The following is a 19940-nucleotide window of genomic DNA, read 5'->3' as shown; positions in this document are numbered from 1 at the left end:
GGGCTCACTCACGGGGAGTGTGCTCGGGGGGTGACCTGCCCGGAGGGACAGTGGTCACTGCACCTCACTGGCCACAGAGGCCTCTAAGTAGTCTCGTGGGAGGGAGGGGCCGCTGGGAGGGGGAGCGGGGTGGCGAATGGGGATGGCGAGCGAGGGAAGGGGGCGGGGCCGCAGGGGGGCAGCGGCGAGGGGGTGGCGGGAAACGTGGCCGGGGCTGGTCGAGGAGTGGGGAGCACTGGGGGCTAGGGAGAAACGGCGGGGAAAGAAAAGCAAAACGGCGGCGAGGCAAGCAGGTGGCAGGGGGCACAGGAGCTCCGCGGACCAAGCGGATCCGGCGGTCAGGCCCAGCCAAGGGCACAGCTGGTGGCAGGAGGCACTGGAGATCCGCAGAGATGCGCAGGGCACAGGGCACAGCTCAGGGCAGAGGCGGCACCAGGGGCCGGGCTCACTCACGGGGAGTGTGCTCGGGGGGTGACCTGCCCGGATGACAACCATCAGATCTATCTAGTCCTGGCACCATAGCTACATTAAAATCCCCACCCCAGATAATGTGCATCGAACCTGTGTTCACTATCTTACCCCATAAAGTCGTAAAGAATTCAGGTGTATCAACATTAGGTGCGTAGCAATTTACTATTGTGACCGTGTCAGTGCCAAGTCTGCCCCACAATAAAACAAATCTCCCCTCCAGGTCAACTATTTCTCCCAGTTTCACAAATTGCACCGATTTTTTAATTAGTACCGCCGTGCCTCTGGCATACGCAGAGTACGACGAAAAACTTCTCACATCCGCCCACTTGCATGCAAACGTGTGAGTAGAGCGAGGGCGCAGATGCGTTTTCTGTAATAACACAATTTGCACATGGTGCCGTTCCAGATATGCAACCACATTCCTTCCTTTCCTAGCATCATTCAATCCTCGAATATTCCAAGACAATACTGTTATCTTTACATCACGCTCAGTACCCGTCATTATCCTGCCAATCTATACAATTCGCCTGCAAAATATTTCTGAGTAGCTCTCTCTCCGTATGAATCCGCACCTCTGAAGCAGCGAATATTTTTCTCATATACAACAATCATACCTGAATATGTGTAACAATGATCAATTGATCCTCCCCGTCTACCTTCCCCCATAGAAAAGCTCGCCCTCCCCCGCTGCCCACCAACTGGCTTACTCCCCTCGATTGGGCTGCACATCCTCAACACATCTTGCCCCTTCCCCCACCCACTGAAGCATCCCCAACTCTCCAGCATCCCCATCCCACCCACCGACCATTGGAAACGGTATTTCTTCCCCTCCCTCCAGCATCCGCAGTTTGCTAAGACGTGGCATTTCAGAATTTAGCAGTCCATCACACCCTTCACACGTCTGCTCAAAGCCCGGAGTCTCATCCTAACCCCAACTAGGCACCCCCAACCATACCTCATCCCCATCCTCCTCCCCATTCAACAAAAGACATAACAACCCATCCTGTCGTTCAATAAGTCTGCAATGCCCGCACCCCAGACTTCTATACTGGTGTAGGTGTAATGCAGTGATATCAGTTCAGTCTGGTAGTGCATGTCGCATAGCAGTACTCGACAGACCTGACCCCACCCTCAACCCACTGAAGCATCCCCAACGTGCCAGAATCCCCACCCCTCCAACCCTCCCAATCATGTAGTAAATACCCCAACATCCATACCGTAACAAACATAACCATTGGGGTATACCCACACGGGGTCATCTGAGGAATGCACATATCCACCCCGCACACCACATCCTCCACACTGCATGACCGCAAGCGGGTACAGCGTAAAGTAGGGGGTGGGGAGTGGTGCCTGGAATACGTTACCACCAGTAGTCCAATATCCATCCAAGGTATCGTCGAACAGTTGTATCATCAGTCCATGATAGAGGCAGTCCTGAGGGCGTCCTCGCGCCCTCCAGTATTACAGTACAGTACTGCAGCATCCACCAGCGCAACGTTACTCATCTTCTTCTAGTAAGTGTTCGCCGCACTGTCCCTCATCTCCATTTTGTCGACGTCCAGATCTCTCCCGTCTCAGACCCTTCAAAAAATCCTCCACTTGCTGCGGATTCGTGAAAAAATGTTGTTTAGGCTGGTGGGTTACCCTCAGCTTTGCAGGGTATAGGAGTGCATAGTCTATTTGTAAGGTATGAAGTTTTTTCTTAACATCCAAAAACTTACGCCTCTGCTCCTGTACTATGGGCGTAAAATCTGGATAGATGGAAAAACTGACTCCATCACATGACAAGTTTTGATTGGTGCGTGCAGCTAGTAATGCAGTATCCCGATCTCGGTAATTGAGAAGCCTTGCAATGATGGGCCGTGGCGGCGCCCCCGGTTTAGGCCGCGGACCAAGTGAGCGGTGCGCTCTTTCAACTATGAACTGTTTGGAGAACGCTTCAGTCCCAATTGCAGCCAGCAGTATCTTCTCTACGTACTCTTCCATGCGCCCACTCCACTGTTGGTGGATTCTGGTACACCTATGACGCGGATGTTGCGTCGGCTGCGGGCCTCCAACTCCTCATTTTTCGCGGCAATGACTCTGAGGACATTATCCATTCTCGAGAGCTGGGTGGCATGCGAGGCCGTCGTGTCATCATTGTCAGAGATACGCCTTTCAGCCTCGGTGATTCGCTCCTCGTGTACATCCATTTTCTGTGCAATTGCGTCCATTCTAGACGATATGCGATCGACTTTATCAACTATTGTAGCGAACCCCTGCCTCATTTCCTGCATAAGTAGCTGTATGTCAGACGTGGAAGATCCAGCCCCCGCCCCCGCTCCAGTGTCAGCCGGACTTTGCGCAACCATCTCGTCCGGTGTTTTTAGCAATCCCTTTTTGGAAGTCGTGGCATCAAAGGACAGTTCAGGCTGCCAATTGTCCAGTTTGCCCATTGTGGGTCTCCCGCAGGATCTTGTAGCAGTTGGCGAAGGTCGTTGCAAGCGTTCTTCTCCGGAGTGGCAGGAAGCCCTACTCATATGCACAGAGCAGGTCTTCGGGACGTCTCTACCAATATTGGACAAGGGTCTACCAGACAGTGCAAGCAGATGCAACCCCTCAGTAAGGAGTGGGATCACCTCCCACGAATGCCAGCAACCAATGTTAACCGTCCTTTAGTTCCTGATGTGTAGAACGCTCCCAGCAATAGCGCGAGTAAAAGGAAGGAGCACTTACTTCATACAGTGCCCAACTGACAACATCAAATAGTGCCGGTGGGTGTATCCCGTCTGAAGCGCCTCGCACCGTAGTCCAGACGAGTAGTAGCACAATTCAGGGGTCATGAAGCAATATATGTAATTTTACTGCCTATTGATATCAATGCCTTGAACAGTGTCTCTCTCTGTGCTTACAGCTAGTCCTCACTTGTTATTGATGGGCAAAGCGAAATCGTAGTACAAGAGGTACACAGCTTCCTATCCTACTTGGTGCGCCATTGCTGTTTCCCACCTGTGTAATGTCCCTGCCACGATACCAGCCGTTCAGGCAGTGCCTCAGGTCTTGTGCACGCACATGCATCATGCCTCTCTCAATCATGTCATCAGGCGTGCAGTAGGGCCGATTCTCGCGTGGGTCACAGCCGCTCCCACCAGCCCAGTACAGCGTGAGGCACCGCCACGCAGTTCTCCCGCTATGGGACCCGGGCGACCACTTGTCCCGTCCCGGCGGCGATGACACAGTCCCACTTTAATTGAGCGCCTGATCACCGAACAGCAGCGCTAAAACGGGACGTGTAGAGGGAAGTCGTGTTTCTCCCAGGCCAGCCCGCCCAGACAGGTATTACAAGCTCCAGCAGGTATCGTTGAAGGGGGGGGCCCCACTCTCCCGTTCGTGAGCCCCAGCGTCCGCCACCCCAACTCACCGGTGTCAATCGCACTCCGCTATGCTCCCCGTCTGTCCGCTCCGCCTTGATCCGTATGCCTCAACACCTTTCTCCGGCCAGCTCAATTAGACCGTTGCCGCTCGTCTGCCAAATGTCCAGATGCTTGATGGGTGGGTCCGCTGGTGCTGGCAGTGCTAGGCACAATGGACGTGTCGTCAAGAATTGTCGCAGCGTATCCGCCGAGGAATGCAGGGGCTATTCCTGTGTCCCATCGTTTGAGGCCTGCATGCCTCGTGGTCCGCCGCGGCGTAGCGTATTTACTAGCCCCAAGCAGCGCGAACAGGCAGGGTCCAGCGCAGCTCCCGGTCTCACACTTCCTTGCCGATATCTTCGGGTTGCAAGGTCAGATCGCGTCCAAATCTTCACCGAGTCTGCAGACCAGTACCATCAACAGCCGTGCATTATTTGTATAGGTTTTGACCGTGGTGGAAAAGGATAATTATAGGATCATCAGTCCAGGGAGCAGGAGCCTCACTACAGTGCGGCCATTCTGCGTTCTCGCCCTCTAGCGCCCCTGATTTCACTCATTGTTTGCTTGCGTTGGCCATCCCAATACGTCCACGGTTCCTCCTGGTCATCCTGATCTGCCTGTTTATTTTGTAGGCTATCAATATCGTTTTAGGCTTTCAGGCTGTTTCACAGAGCGGTGCACAGTTCGGCACCTGCAAAGTGGCAATTTCTGTCCATTAGCTGTTGAGCTATACCAATATCTCTGACTCAAATAAATGCGAGACCTATTGCATTTCTAATGCTTATTGTATCTGGTTACTCTCCCTACCAACATGTACACATGCACCAACACACACACACTCACTCACTCTCTCTCTCTCTCTCTCTCTCTCTCTCTCTCTCTCTCTCTCTCTCTCTCTCTCTCTTTCTCTCATGTATGAACTGACACAGGCTCACACAAACCTACACTGTTCCCCCCACACTCTCAACCCCAGTGTGTATAATTGATTTCTACTTCCCCACACTCACTCAGTCTGGAGATTGTGATATCTTTGGTGTCAGTGGTAGGTAGTTCCATGCCTAATTTGTAAAATGGATTAGTTCAGGTCCCGAAGATTTTCTTAAGAGCCCACCGCAGGCACAGGTGTAGGAGAAGAGTGTAAACAAAAATACGGTTGTGTCTCTGTCCAAAAGTCTGTAGTTATGGATTGGTATGCATCATAACCAGGGCCACTGAAATGATGCGATGATCGTGTGGCTGCGACATTATTTTCATAATTATCGATTTGCCACATAGTCCATCACCTGCTGCATAATCTGCAGATTTTTTTTTTGAGAACACATTTTTTATTGAGAGATTGCACAGATAAAGCAGCCCCTCGCACACCGAGGATAATCTGCAGATTTTAACAAAAAAAATTGTTTCTTGCTCAAACGTTTCAAAAGTTACTGAAAACGCAGTGACACATGTTGCTATACAATGGAAGGTCCTTTGAAAAGATTGATTGGCTACCTTTCTGTTCCGTATTGCAATATATGACTGTTAAAATGGTACTAATGAGGTACAGCCAAAGCCCAGGCAGTGTTTACAACCCTAAAAATGTCAAAATGATCAAGTATTACTATCACAAAATGTGCCACATTGCACCGCCTAATTTGCCTTTTCTTGCAGTATAATGTTCTCAACCCAGCCGCATAATTGAACCTTTCCCAGGCACATTATTCAAGTGACCTTGATCATAGCCATTAAAGCACATTGAACAAAGCCAGAGAAAGTGTGCAGCCATGAAGGGTGCTGCCCTTCTTCTGTGTCCTTTTCTGCTTTTCTCTCTATTGCCCTGGTTTCAAAGTCTGATGATGAAAAGATAAGTGCTGCTGCCGTAAATAAGTGCTAGTACCCACAACCTTCATACATTAAGCACTGACTACCTGTCCTGTGACTGCTGGTGCATGCTCAGACTGGCATTGGAATAGGGTTGTGGAATCTCCCTGTTGCACATCAACCAATGCCTGCAGTTCTTGCCCCTCCTGCTGAGCTCAGACACTTGCAACACTTACCCGAGGCCAGTGGTTACCTGTGTTGTTAGTATCTCTGGCACAGCCAGTGAAAATCTCTTCAGTTACTTACAAGTAGACAGCACCTGTGTGTACCTTCAACTTTGGCCCCGACTCGCATTATTATGTGTGTGTTTGCATGAATTGGCAGTTGACTGTGTCACCGCCCATGCCATTTGTTTTGCCTCTTTTCCGGAGCATTACGTTTCTCACTCGCAATACCTTAACAGGTCCGGACACATCATCCAGGTCTTAGTTACAGTAGGAATGAGAGTAGAAGTGGCCTAACAGCCAGAGCTGCTGACCGTGCAACTGGGGAGGTCCCAGTCTCAGCCTCCTCTTAACATCCTGTGTTTCTGGGGAATCGCTGCTCTCCCTCTGCCTAAAAATGTGTAATGTAATCTGGTGCTCAAGAAAAATTGTGCTCTCGCCGTTCGACAAGCTTGTGTATGTAAAACTGCAAAAAAAAGTGATTTACTTGGATGGTGGGTACACCTGCCCTTATAGTCCTGTGTCCTGTTTCAGACCAGCGTCAGAGGTCGAGATGTGATATCCTTACAGTTTCCTCCCACCTTTTGGCTTTATCGCTCCATTATTATTTGATTTACACTGTCCTCTAAAGTTATCCAGTCGCATCTTATCAAATTCAAAGCGATGAGTCCTTCTACACTTTCGAGTAATGGTCAGTCGTGACATTGTTGCTTGCCCTTTCCTAGTTAATGTGATTTAGTGAAGTTGTCCTGTAATGGCGGTTCAGTTTGAACATAAGTGTAACTGTTAATCCTGATTCTAAGGTACAACGATCACAAAACAGTAAGTTACTTAGGTACTATGATCATAAAACAGTAAGTTACTTAGAATATTGTGTGGTAAATGGATACTTGTGTACATTACTTTTCCATATGTCAATAAGCAACTTTTGTTATCTTACAGGAACGGTTTCAGGTGAAGAATCCACCACACACGTATATCCAGAAATTAAAGGGTTACCTCGATCCTGCAGTAACTAGGAAGGTAAGATGTGCGTTGTTTCTCTTGGTGTTTTTAATACTTTCTCGTACTCCATCTGTGCATTGATGGTTCACGGTAGCTTCCCTTCCCCAATACTTTAAAAGAGTAAACCATCTGGAGTGCCTATGGACAGCCCTAAGGTTGTCTGTGCCAAAAAGAGAAGCTATAGATCTTATGGTGCAACATATAAAGGCATAACAAATCGCGTATAATTCGTCTTTAGTTGTTACAAACAGTTGAAATGCTTCGTCTTACTCCATAGGACATGCTTGAAATCAAACAGCAACATATCCAGGAAAGAGGGAATCGGCATGTGTACTGCACTCTTTTACTTACATAACCCTTTGTATCAACTTCCGGAGTGCATCTGTACTCGTATCCTGTGCAGATGTTTTTAACAGCTTTTTTTTTAGCAAGGCGAGAGGAAACCAGCAGATCATGTTTCTGACAGCTTCTCTTATCCCTACGACTTAAACAATCAGTGCTTTTTTTGTCCCACTGTTTGTGGTTGCTGAATGCTGTTTGCCTCATTTCCTGTATTCTCTTGACTGTCCAAGGGCACCAGATAATGACTGTCTCGTCCAAGTACAAAAATAAGTACAGTATAAGAGATGTAATATGCTCCCGCTGGTTTTTCATTGACGTGTCCTTCATAGTCTTCTACTAATGTTTAATATAAATATGTATATAGTTCAGCCAGTATGTCACTGTTGGAAAAGCACTGAGAAGAGATTTATATTTGCCAGCTTCTATTCATATTATTGTTCATTATATTGGCAAAATATGACTGCACTGCACAATGGGTGTGTTATTAAAGCCCCATAATGATGTTGCACAGGGCCTACTTGTGCTTAAAGACATCATGCTTATAAGGTAATTGTACTGAGCAACCTAGGTGTGAACACATTTGTATTCCATACTCCACTGACCAAGCATATGGAACCCTGCTTAGGAAAAGTAATCAGACTTTCTCAATCAGGTCTTTCTGGTATCAGCAGTAAAAATGTAAATAGAAAAAGAGAACCAACGCACAAAGTATTTCCTTTGTCCGCCCTACCTAGTGGCAGCTAGACATATACAAGAACTGATAATAATCCACAGTGTTTTGGCTCCACCTCTGCATTATGGTGAAACTGGCCTTACGCACCCAACTTGTCTACTGTAATGCTGCTTTGCTGTGAATGAAGGTCTTCTCACTATTATTGTGAGGCTAGTGGCGTTAACATCACCATTCATTAGAATTGATAGCACATCAGTGAGCTGGCTAGAATTTCTATTTTGGGCATAGCACCTTTTTTTTAATTTCAAGCATTGCCTTACTTTAGCTCCAATACAATGCCTTTGCTTTCAAAGGGTATATTTAGTGCTTTAAAATGGTCAAAAGCCCTACCTTTATCAAATTCTGATCACATATCTATACACAGTTAGTAGTGTAGCAGTTTCTTGAATATTTAGAAGAGGAGAAGAGTAGACATTCAGAGCCATTAATGATAGTTTTTTGCGCACATACAGTAAACTTAAGTAAGACAAATATCAGTTTGTAAAGGCACATTTAAAGTTCTGAGTCACACAGTCGTGACCAGTGAAATTTTACAGGCGCTATTGGTGTGCTTTTTATGAGCAATTACAGCCATTTTGACTAGAATAGTTGTGATGGTCACTAGCTAGTAAACTTAATTGACAATTTATTTCTCGAATATTTAAAAATGTATGGCTAAGTCGTGATGTAAAGGTATTTAATGTTAATCAATAAACATGTAAAGCTTTCTAATTTTTTTTAACAATAATTCAGCTACAGTGAAAATCAGATCTTTTCCAAATACTGCAAAAAGTAAAACTTACTAAACTACCACAACTCAACTGTGTTAGAGTTTAAGTAAATAGGGGAAAATGCACCAATTTCAATCCAATAGGAGCAAATCAAGGGTGCCACAAAATAAATAAACACAGTGCTATGTGAAAAAATAGGTATTACATGGAACTAAAATCCAAATGTCAATATTGTGTGAAAAAACATGAGGCGAATAGAAGTTACATAGAAGTTAAAAAAACAAAAAAAAAACCTACTATTTCAAGAAAATTAAAAGGGTCTGGAAATTACCGAAAGTTGTGTTCGTTTTAGGGAACTTGCAGATCGAAAACAAACAATGTTTCCTTTACAAAGTTAATTATGTCACAAGAAGAGGACAAGTGTGCTCTGATAAATGTCAGTGGGGAAACAAATATTGTGACTCTTCGGGAGTTATACACATTAAATCCCATGCAGTTTATATAGCAGACTAATCCACAAATGAAGCAGCAGAGAGGTATTTCAGGTATATGTTTTGCCTTAATAAATGTTTTGCCTTAATAAAAATGCTAACTAATAGGAAATCGCCAAACCAAGTGAAGTGTTTGCAAATTATGTGGTAGTCTTTGATCTTTACCAAATTCAATAAATTAGCAAGATGTTTCTTCACTGCACCAAGAGAGACGTTAAGGTATTAAGATTGTTTGTGACCCAGGTAGTTTTCCCGTTAGCCTTATGTGATCAATATTGGGGAAATAATCCAAAAGGGTACAGAGTTTCTATTTTGCTAGCCTCATTCCAATGCTTTCTGGTGTAAAATGATGCGGAATTGCCCTGGGTCTTTCTGTGTCAGTTCCTTTTCTCCTAATCCTAGTAATCATATGTTAACACCACCCGACCTAGGGTTAGGCCTAGACTCCTTTTGGTTGAGCCCCTGCTCATGCATCAGTCCTAGACTACCCTTTTCCGCCCACTCCTTGCTCTCCCGTTTCCATGCTATACCTAACATTTTCTTTCAGACCATGCTGAACTTCATCAGGGATTTCAATCATTTGTGCTCCTCTGTACATGTCCTCACATACGGTCCTTTCACTTGATGCTATTTTAATTAATTATTACAGCAACTCAATCCTCTATAAGGGGTGTGGTCAGAGGATTTCTCACCCCAGACACCTGGATCCGTGTCCACGTATAACCCTGGTCGTCAACCTGTCCATTCACAATCTTTGCTTTATAGTATGTATTATTTTCACTTCTCATTAGTTAAAGACATTCGCAGTCTCTTATTGAGGTTTTTACCAAGTGCCTCTTCCATTCATTTTAGGTGTCATATTACTTGAACTTTGAAAACAGAGGTATCCTACAGCTGAGTATATTAAGATGAGCTAATTAAGAAGAATGATTTATTTTTGCATTCTGAATCTTCACATGTACATAAACTTATTTTTCATGCATCAGTGTCACACAGAAAAAGATAGCCAAATTATGCGCGACAGGCTGGCAAATTTCATTGTCCCGCTTTTCCTCTGCAACAGGGAAATACCTTTTTTATGAAAAACATTACATTTTTGATTTTTTTGTTTCACATCTGCAGTTTAATTGTAATGTGCAGTAAGTGAATGAAACAATTGGGGTTAATATGGTGGAATTTCTGCAGTCAAAATGTAGAGTTAGAGGTTGGGTTGTGTGTGTTCATGTGAGGGCCTATCTTCAGAAGTCCGAAAGAACCCCCAAGCCCAGGTGAAACTCCATATAAGTCGACGGCATGCATGTGAGTACTGCAGGACATCTTTCTCTGCTGTTGACTGCCGAAAGTACTCAATAGTGCGGCTGAAAATCGCAGAATAATAGGTGGAAATGTGCTCCTAAAGTAGGAGTAATCCTACAGCAGCAAAGTCCTAACTTTTTTCCGTGCCTAGGAAGTCTGGACGTTAAAAGTTAGAAAACATTTATTTAGTGTTGTGGCAGAATGTTGGTGCTTTGTGAAAAGTTTATTTTGGGCTAGGCAGTGCGTTAAACGCGCATAAAGCAATATACAAACAGATACGGTTAAAACTCAGAGAAAATGAAGCTATACATTAATTGTATAAGTTAAAATTCGTGATTAAAGAAACATTGGAGAAAAAAAATCATTCTTTTTCTTAAGACCACACATTTCCGTTAAAATCTAACTAAAAATACAGGGACACAAATCATCCTTGTAAAAAATAATGCATCTGATCATTCAGTTTAAGACTGCTGCCATTTATTGTTTCTCATGGAAATAAGCCCAAAAATGGGTTTCTCGTAAGCCATGCTTCCAGTAAGAAACAAGTGATAGAAAATACTAGCAGTCTTACAGATATAAAAGGCAACTAAGCAGTTTAGAACTACCGTGTTTCTGTAAGCTGGAGCAAATCATTTAATTTACCTAAGATCATTTTACAAAGTATTTTTTAATTGGTATTGATGAAGCTTACTGGTCGATATTGAGCAGGGTCACACTGTTTGCCTTTTTAAAAGACAGGTAAAATGTGTGCCTCAAACCGGGTAAAAGGAATAGGGGCTTCTATTGCAGTAGTGTTTGTAATCCGTTGTTTATATGGACCACTTGTTAGATTTATTGCTTTAAGTTATAGGACCAGGATTATTCTATTACATCTTTCCTATTTAATGACCTGTCCAGTTCCCTGGGGTGAAACTAGCAAATTCTGAGTATTGGACTCAAAGTACAAGCCTTCATTCAGATCATCAGAGTTGTACTCCTGAATTAGTATCTTAAGTAGTTTTCTGTGGACATGAAACTACCAATTTTCAAGGTGTGATGGGTATGGTGTTCAGGATTTTCAGAGATAAAGGTAAGATTAAAAGAAAGGGAAGGCATCTCCCTAAAGTTGAGACCAATTGCGTTGACAATAGGAAGAAAAATAAAGTGACAGTGGGCCTTTTCAGGAGAATATGGAGGATATGTGGAATGAGGCCGCTGCAACTTTGTGCCGGATGAAGAGTAGAAGTAAGGTAGTAGGAGATTTTAATTATGTGTCATTAATAGGTTGAATAGATTGCAGAAAAGCCTGGTGTTATAAGTAAAGACATTAGATAGGTTGAGGCAAGAGGTGACAAGTACAGCAAACAATGATTATGGCTGTATGTCAGCAGCACTGGTTCAAGGTTATCAGAGCCCCTGGCAAAATTATATCATACCATTAGGATCCCCCTCTCTCCGAGTTATTTGCAAATTTGCATTCTCATGTTTCTGTTTGGATAGAGGCTGTAAGACAGGTGGTACCGTGGCTTTAATGAAGTGATAAGCATGTGTCGGATGTGAATGCGATTGGTTGTAAAACAGTAGCTAATGTGGGTTTGTAGAGCACAAACCTGCTATAAGGCAAAATAGTGTAGTAGAAAGGGTAGATTTAATTGAGAAGATCGGGTTGGAGGGGGTGAACTGTAGGTGATATGGTTAAGGTGGGTCAAAGGAGGGCTAAAAGCTAGCCATGTGCCAGAAGTTGTATTGAGGGTTTTTGGGCTGCAGATGAGAATGTGACATGGAGGGACTTGTGTGGTGAAGTGAGAAAAAAGTAATCTGTTCTGTCTTTAAAAAGGTTTCCTTTTCAGTGCTACATTCTCATGTTGCATGACTTTACAGAAAGGTAGTCGGGAATGCTAATTGATATTCAGAGCGGAGAGAGGCCGGAAATCGAGATAATAAACTAGATTGACTCTGCAGTGTGAAGACTTTTAGCATCGTTGTATGATGTGGTCAACTAATTGGTGGCAGTTAATTAACTGAAACTCCGAGATGTTGGCATTGAAACGGAGGGCACTATCAATTTTGGTGTTTTTTCATAGACTCACTTCTGTTTATATCAGACGTGGACATCAGTCTACTGCACATTGTGTAATGTTGGTGTAGCATACTATATACTGTACTGTATATGTACTATGTTTTGACCTATTGATAATTACTTTGGCCACACTGGCCAAAATAATATGTTAAAATATAACACTGAATGGCTTGTGTTTTGGAAAGTTGATTAAAATGGTAATATAGCCGGAAAATGAAGTACTGTCATATCTCAAAGTTAAAATACATTATTTTTCATTCATAAGTCCACATTCAAAATTGACTTTACAGTGGCAGAATACCTGCTCTGATATTTACATATGTACATTAGTGATAACATTGCATTGACAAAATGCACTATGAGGTAAAATTGGTTGTGCACTAAAATGGCAATAATTTTACAGTAGGTGAAGACTTGCTCTTATATTAGTTACTCAGCACCAGCAATAATACTACAGAACTTGAAAATGGGATCCAGTTTTAATGTAATTGACAACTAGCTGATATAAAATAGTGACTATACCACAGCATTAATATTCTAATAGTAATAGCTAGATGTGTACTATCACTGTGGGTTAAATAGCTGTGCTACCACACTGGTTGGGCATTTACTAAGTGTTACAGTGCGTAACCCTATTATTACAGTGGCTACACTATATCTCCACTATTACAATTGATGCGCCCTAGCTCTGATATTAAAGTTCCTGCACACTGGCTTTACTGTTGTAATGACTAAACAATAGCTCTAATAGTAGTGACTGAACAATAGCTCTAATAAACAGTAGAAACGTGCTTGCTCTGATGTTGTTAAAATGACTGAAATTGTTCTCCAATATTACAGCAGTTGAGGGATAATTTTATATTAAAATGTGTGAAAACTGGCTCTAATGCTGCAGATATTGAACGTAGTTCTCATATTTAGTCACTGAAATAAAGCTGTAATACCATAAATACTGTTACTAATCTCTAATAAAGCAGTAGATGAGAATTTGCTCCATTAAAGCAGATACTCCACCATTTTACGTCCTTGCTACACACAACGACTAACTCTGCCACAGATAAGACTTGTTATCTGGTCTTACCATTACTAAACATTCGCTCCAGTATTAGAGTGGACTTGAATTAACTACAATATTAAAGTGATGAGCAATATCTCTAGTATAGAAGTTATTCAGAATTAACTCTTAATGAAGTAATGGAAAATATGTGTTACATTACAGTGGCCAAGATTTACCTCTAACAGTGAAGTAACTGGGCTATACTACTAGTTTTACAGTGGCTTAGAAGAAACTTGGGAGTAATTATTTATGGTGTTTTAATGCTATAGTTGAGGAATTAGCTCCATCCTTGAGGTGACTAGGAAATCTCTGCTACTGTGGTGGCTGATAATTTGTTCTAATAGTACAGTGTCTTGGAATTCACTATAATATTGCAGTATATGGGCATGTGCTCAAAAATGGCACTGGCTTATAATTTGCTTTAAGATTAACCTAGCTCTTATGTTATGATGGCTGTGAATGTTCTTCAGTGTCAAATTGGCAAAGCATTACAGAATTAGCTCTGAAATGAACCCTCAGAGAATTGGATTTACTATTACTGTGAAAGAAGGCCTTCCCTCAATATACCCTCCACCCTTTCTTATGTTACTGTTGTACACTCTAGCTCTCAGGCCTTTCTTGCATGCAAGTGTAACACGCTGTGCATAGGAATCTCAGTACATTTTAAGAAGTGCGAATTGTAATTCACTAGATGCATTTGCTTGAAAATGGAGATAATTCTTTTTTTTGTTTTGTTAATGTGGAGTTTGTTATGCACCTACAAATGTCACTTTAATGGGGAGCTGTGGCTTCTATCGGCTCGTTTGCCACCAAGAAAATACTAATGTATGTCCTTTAAAAATAAATAATAAGGTCAAGTATTTCAGTTTAGAGCTATTCTTTGTGCTTCAGATCAACCTCTGTTGTCTTACAAAACTTGTTTATGTTGCAACAAGCCCCCGGGGTCTGTCACAGTTAAAAAAACATAATTAGATAATATTTAAAGTGCTTTTTTCTTTAAAATATATTTGCCAATGGCTTGCTATATGACTCACATTCTACCCTCAAAGTACCTCATTCTACCCTCAAAGTACCTCCAGCAACAATTTGCCATTTTCCTTTGAAAATTGATTGACTTGTTGGATCATGCACTGATGACAAAAATGTTAACAATGCTAGTTTCTCTTTTTATTTGACACAGATAATGGTGGCTTTTTGTTTTTTTCTCCAAAGGAACTAACTTTTACACATGTTTTTATTGCTGCGTAAAAAGACCTGGCTGAGCATCAATGTGCAGGTGATAGCAGACGTATGTCTTCAATTTGGTTGCTGGAATGTTGGGATTGGTGTTTCTGTCATCACTGTTGGATTGTTATATTGGCTTTCATTTCCAGTCTAATAGCCACATGTGGGATCCCTTGTGCACCAACTAACAAAAGGATAATAATGTATTGAAATTAGTGTTGGGGACTGCGTCCACACTATTGCTTTCTAAGGAAAGAGTCCTAAATACCAATTAGGAGAGTTATTTCCCTCCTTCCTTAGTTTTGGCTAGTGTGGCTAGTAATGGCTTTTCACTAAGCTTAAGTAATATGTCCACATAATGTGTACTCGTGCTATTCATTAATTATAACTTCTTATTTATTTAATAAGAGCATTCATTACAAATTTTTATATTCACATATTCTGCAGCTTTATTTAGAGGAAGTGGCTTAGCTAACTTTGTTAATCCACACATGTTTTAAATCATTGCTTTATTTGGACCTGCAGTGAACATTTCCTTCCTTAAAATGTATTACAAACCCGAGCATTAAATGTTGATTATATTAAAATTAGACTTGTTTATTTACAATGAACTAAAATGACTAGGAAGAGTGGAAATACATTACCTGTCTTGCTTCAATATTGACAGTTTTTCATAGAAATTTTGCTTTATCCGTTAATTATTGTGCATACTGTGCAGAAATTGCTTATATCTTATGAATTATGGTTTTAATCCAATAAAAGGCCTAGAACTGTCACTGTTATGCCTGTTGCCTTATGCAACCTAATAAGTTTAAAATCGTCAGCTCCAATCTTTGTCCTTTGTATAACTCTTCAAATGCCTGTGTTTGTTTGTATCAATACATTTATATATGTGTATATCTGTGTCTAGCCTAGCACCACCTAAGTTTCTCAGTAGTTTGTTAGTTTTTGTTACCTTGTATAAAACACTTCCCTTGACAAAGTAGTAATGATGTTAGTGCTAGTATGTGTGGCCTCGTGTTCCAAAATATATGTATGGTCATGTGTTTTAATAAGTACACATTTTTCTATGATGTATTGACAGCTAATTATTGAAGATCAAGAAATTTATCTTTTCTCTTTATGTAAAATAACCCCCGAACATTTTGTGTGCAATCGGACGCCCGTTGTTAGTATAACATTGCAGAGACTAGATGCAACACTGTCTTCTCTTAAACCCGACCTTCTGAGCAATATAAAAATATTTTTAAAAATCCATTTTCTTTCTAGAAACAAATAAACAAGCAGGCCCACTTTTTAAGTTAGTTTATTCAATTAACATTTTCCTGCCTAGAAAAAGTAGTTGTCATGCTAATGTAGCAAAATTAAACACAATGGATAAAAAGTACATAAAAAGTAACTTGTATTGAAAGACTACCACAACCATCTCAAGGTTTTCTGACACATAAAACTATCAAATTTCAGCTCTTTGTTATGCTAGAAGTAATCCGCAATGGTATTTTGCCCCATAGCACCCAGTTTCCTAGAATGTGTAGCTAAAATAAAACAAGTTAATAAATATTTTTAATTAGTCTTTAGGAAAGTACTTTTTAATTTAAGTGTCTTTGGCATTGTTTAATCTACACATTATTTTGCAAAGCATGCGCATGCATGGATGTTTGATCTTGTAAAGTTTCATGCAGATTTGTAAAGGGAGGCAGAATTAATTGGGTATTCCCGAAAGTATTTTCCATTGAAATTCCCTCTTGAGAGAAGGACAATGCAACAAACGCCAGTTAAATTTGTTTTGTGAATTGGAATAAATGCACGTAGTATTTTTTTACAGAATGTCCCTAAAATGTTTTAACAATATATTGACAGTTGGGTTTTGAACCAATTCACAAACTTCAATTTTAATCTAACCTGTAATGTGAATTCCCGAGGCATTTTTCGTCTGTTTCCCATTTCACCACTTATGCATTGACTATCCCATTGCACTCAGAGCTCACTGCTCTGAGGGCAGGGCTAGTGGGTGCCGGCTATGTCCACGGGCCAATCGCTAGTCCCAGTTTCTTTATGGGCACAGCCCGTCATGTACAGTCTCCCCCCAAATATTAATCCAGAAAAATAAAGCTGCTGCGAGAAAATATGGAACGAAACACCTCTCTCTTCCTCAAATGTTCATTAAATAATGTAGTTAAATAGCAAATTCTTTTAAACAAATGCAAGTTGCAGACCATATTTTCATTAGTAAGACAAAAAAACAGGCCTGTCAATTTACTAATTCATCCCAGATAATATATTTCATGGTCATAATTGGCATCGCAAGAATCTTAAGGATCCAGTCATTGGCCTTCCGGTTGATTAGTTAAATGGCCTCAAAACTCATCAATACATCATTATAGGACTGTAGTGCACATTTACCCATTGTTTCATATGTCCATGCAAGTACATGTGGAACAGATATATAGGTTTCATCGCTGGACTTGTGCCACTGATGAGCATGCTTTGGCGGCACGTGGCAATGGTCAAATTGAACGGCCAAGTTCCACCGGGGGAAGCATTCCATTTCAGATACAAAATGTAACACTCGTCTTATCTCCACAGAACTTGGTCCTGACAACTCTGTCAGTCATATATATAAGAGACCGGTCTTGGCTCCAACAAACCTGAAACTCAATGCTACGGTACTGTGTTCACATCAAAAAGGATGATCTTACACAAGGACCGCTGGTGTAGCATACAAGCAGCTGACCATGAATAATGTGAACGCTTGGAGTAAAAATGATGTTGGCTGTAATTTTTGTACTCTGGAGGTGTGTAAAGGTCAGCATGCATCCTAATTCTTGTTTTGGAGTGCTGTTAGCCTAGCCAAGTTGTACCCATCAGATGCAAATAAAGCCAGTCGAGCATCTATATCTTCTGCTGCTTTCTGCTCTTATAACCAACACTCCACTATGAGAAATCAAGACTCCATCTCAGATCACTCTTAACTCCAAGCAAAAGATGGAATGTGATGCAGGCACCGGTGTTCCTAATGAGAACAAAGGTTACTGTCACATGTTCGGTTTTCTCCAAAATGAGCAGAATCTTCACAGTACAATGTTGTGCTTGCAGCGTTACAAAAATGGACACCCCCTTTGTTGTGTATGATAATGTTCTCGTCTAAAATGCCAAAAGATTGGAACATGCAGTGTTGATGGCGCCACCCAAACTCACCGCAGGTCAGTTCCTTTTGATGCCAACTTTTAAAATCACAGTGCTGTGTCTTCAGACCTAAAAGAGCCACTTCTTTCTTCCATTTCAATTACCATTAAGCAGTCATTGATCATGACATGATCTGCTTAGGCACATGTGTATTTGTGAGCTTTTTTAAGTATGGCTGAAAGGTATATAAAAATAGCACATACTTTTCCTCGAGTAGCAGAAAATTGGGCTTGCCCTTGAAAGAAAAATATTTTTTGCCTTCAATTTCATTTTACTCTCTTGTAGTATTGTGTAAATGCAGATCTTCCCTAGCTACGTTTTTTGAAGGAATCTTACAATTAGAATTAGGACCTGGAGACTTATATTATGCATTGTGTAGCTTTACTACTCTTGTGTAGTAATAAAGGAACCCAATAGCCCCTCATCTGGTGGCACAAGTGGTTAACTGCAGTACAGTTCTGCTTCTTTATTTGTTGGTCCTTACCGGAAGTGGGCCTAAAATAGGCGACGAAAACCATTGGTGAATACTGCAGTCCTCCCACTCGAAAGCAGCATCCCCGTTGACCACTGTAAAGCGAGGAGGCCAACGCACACGTCACGGGGATGTGCCCATAATTCACAGAGATATTGGTCTCTTTCATTTATATATTCTGGATGTTCCCCCAAAATAGCTACAAATATTTTGAATATGTGCACGCTTGTGCACAGCACATGCAGCTACCTGCCCTGTTCTCTTAGACCATTGGCTAGGGTTTTCCATCCTCGTATTTCTTTCAGGTCGGTGTTGCTTCCGGGGTAATTGAGAAGGGAGCTAGGCTCCCAGTTAGGAGAGATTCCCATCACCTTCTTAAGAGTAGTATTGAACAAGCGACTAAACTCTGTCAGGTGTGACTGCACAAGTAGTAATCACGTGCATCTTCTCTGCCTTAATGTGTTCTAGGTTCAGTCAGCAGGGGACCTCAGCTTGAAACAGAAATAACGCCCTTAAGAGTGGAGTTCAAGAAGGCCCTGGTAACCCTGGGGAGACCACAATCATTACTGCTTGTTCTTCCGCACAGGCCCCACAGCCCCGTCCAATGAGAAGAGTATACGTGGGGTTAAGCCTGGGTCGGATTGGGACAACAAATAAGCCCCTCCCTCCACCCCCATTAGTGAAGTAGATGGCAACAAAATTGTAATATCAGTGAAATCAGCAGCCATATACTGGCCCACAACTGCTAAGAAACCTGCCCACATACTGGCCTATCAGACCAGCCCGTTGGACACCACCTGACTGTCCTGTACACCAGTCCAGCCCTGTGCTAAGCTTCTTCTGATGATCATCCTATTCCTGTGATTATCATCTCCAAGAGATGAATTAAAACAACAACCCCTGTCGTCAGATATGTTAGTAACCCAATCGCTGTCTAAACGTCTGGTCTCTGGAACAGCAACTGCTGCCCAGTGTCTCTCAAAAGGGAAACGCCCCTTTATGTGTTTAGTTCTATGATTGGTCGCCTCCCTGTGTGTCTCTCCAGACTGGAAAGAGCAAGCAGGAAGAGGTGGGACGATTGCAGCTCAACCTTGACACAAGGAAGCGCAAATAAGCTGAAGTTATTTCAAAAGAGTGAAAACTCCTCTCGAGTGGCTTCAAGTATTTCCAGAAACAGGTCATTTTATTTAGCCAAATCAATTCTGCTTCTCGCAGAGTCTCTTATGACAGACCATTCAATTAAGTCTCCACCAGGTTGTTAGTCTTTACATCGCACGCTAATACATCAGAAGTGCATTGCATCATTCTCTGTACATCGAGAGTACTTTCACATTGGGAGTCTTTGCATAAATGTACTAGTGCTTAAATCCCACATTTATAAGTGTCTATACATATGTAGAAGATATATAAATATGTGTGTATATGTGCTTTTCTTATATATACATACACCTTCTTTTTTACAAATATGTATATTT

At 42.0% G+C, this 19940-nt stretch overlaps 1 protein-coding gene across 9 annotated transcripts in view; it reads left to right on the top strand.

Annotated features, from left to right (window-relative positions):
- Positions 1 to 19940, top strand: part of FMNL2 (formin like 2) — a 569063-nt gene that overhangs the window by 323928 nt on the left and 225195 nt on the right. For 5 of the 9 annotated variants that reach the window (XR_013608766.1, XM_078681738.1, XM_078681734.1 and 2 more), the window contains exons 3-4: positions 6833 to 6913; positions 14836 to 14859. Coding sequence is in view for 7 of the 9 variants with exons in the window: in XM_078681738.1 (XP_078537864.1) it covers positions 6833 to 6913; positions 14836 to 14859 (105 nt within the window). In the remaining 2 variants the exon portion in view is untranslated. The remainder of the gene's footprint in view (positions 1 to 6832; positions 6914 to 14835; positions 14860 to 19940) is intronic. The other 4 variants (XR_013608767.1, XM_078681739.1, XM_078681737.1 and 1 more) reach the window with 1 other exon arrangement.

The sequence above is a fragment of the Lissotriton helveticus genome, chromosome 3_1 (assembly GCF_964261635.1).
Source record: "Lissotriton helveticus chromosome 3_1, aLisHel1.1, whole genome shotgun sequence".
NCBI lineage: Eukaryota > Metazoa > Chordata > Amphibia > Caudata > Salamandridae > Lissotriton > Lissotriton helveticus.
The sequence above is the reverse complement of the archived record's forward strand: the minus strand, read 5'-3'. Positions and strand labels throughout refer to the sequence as shown.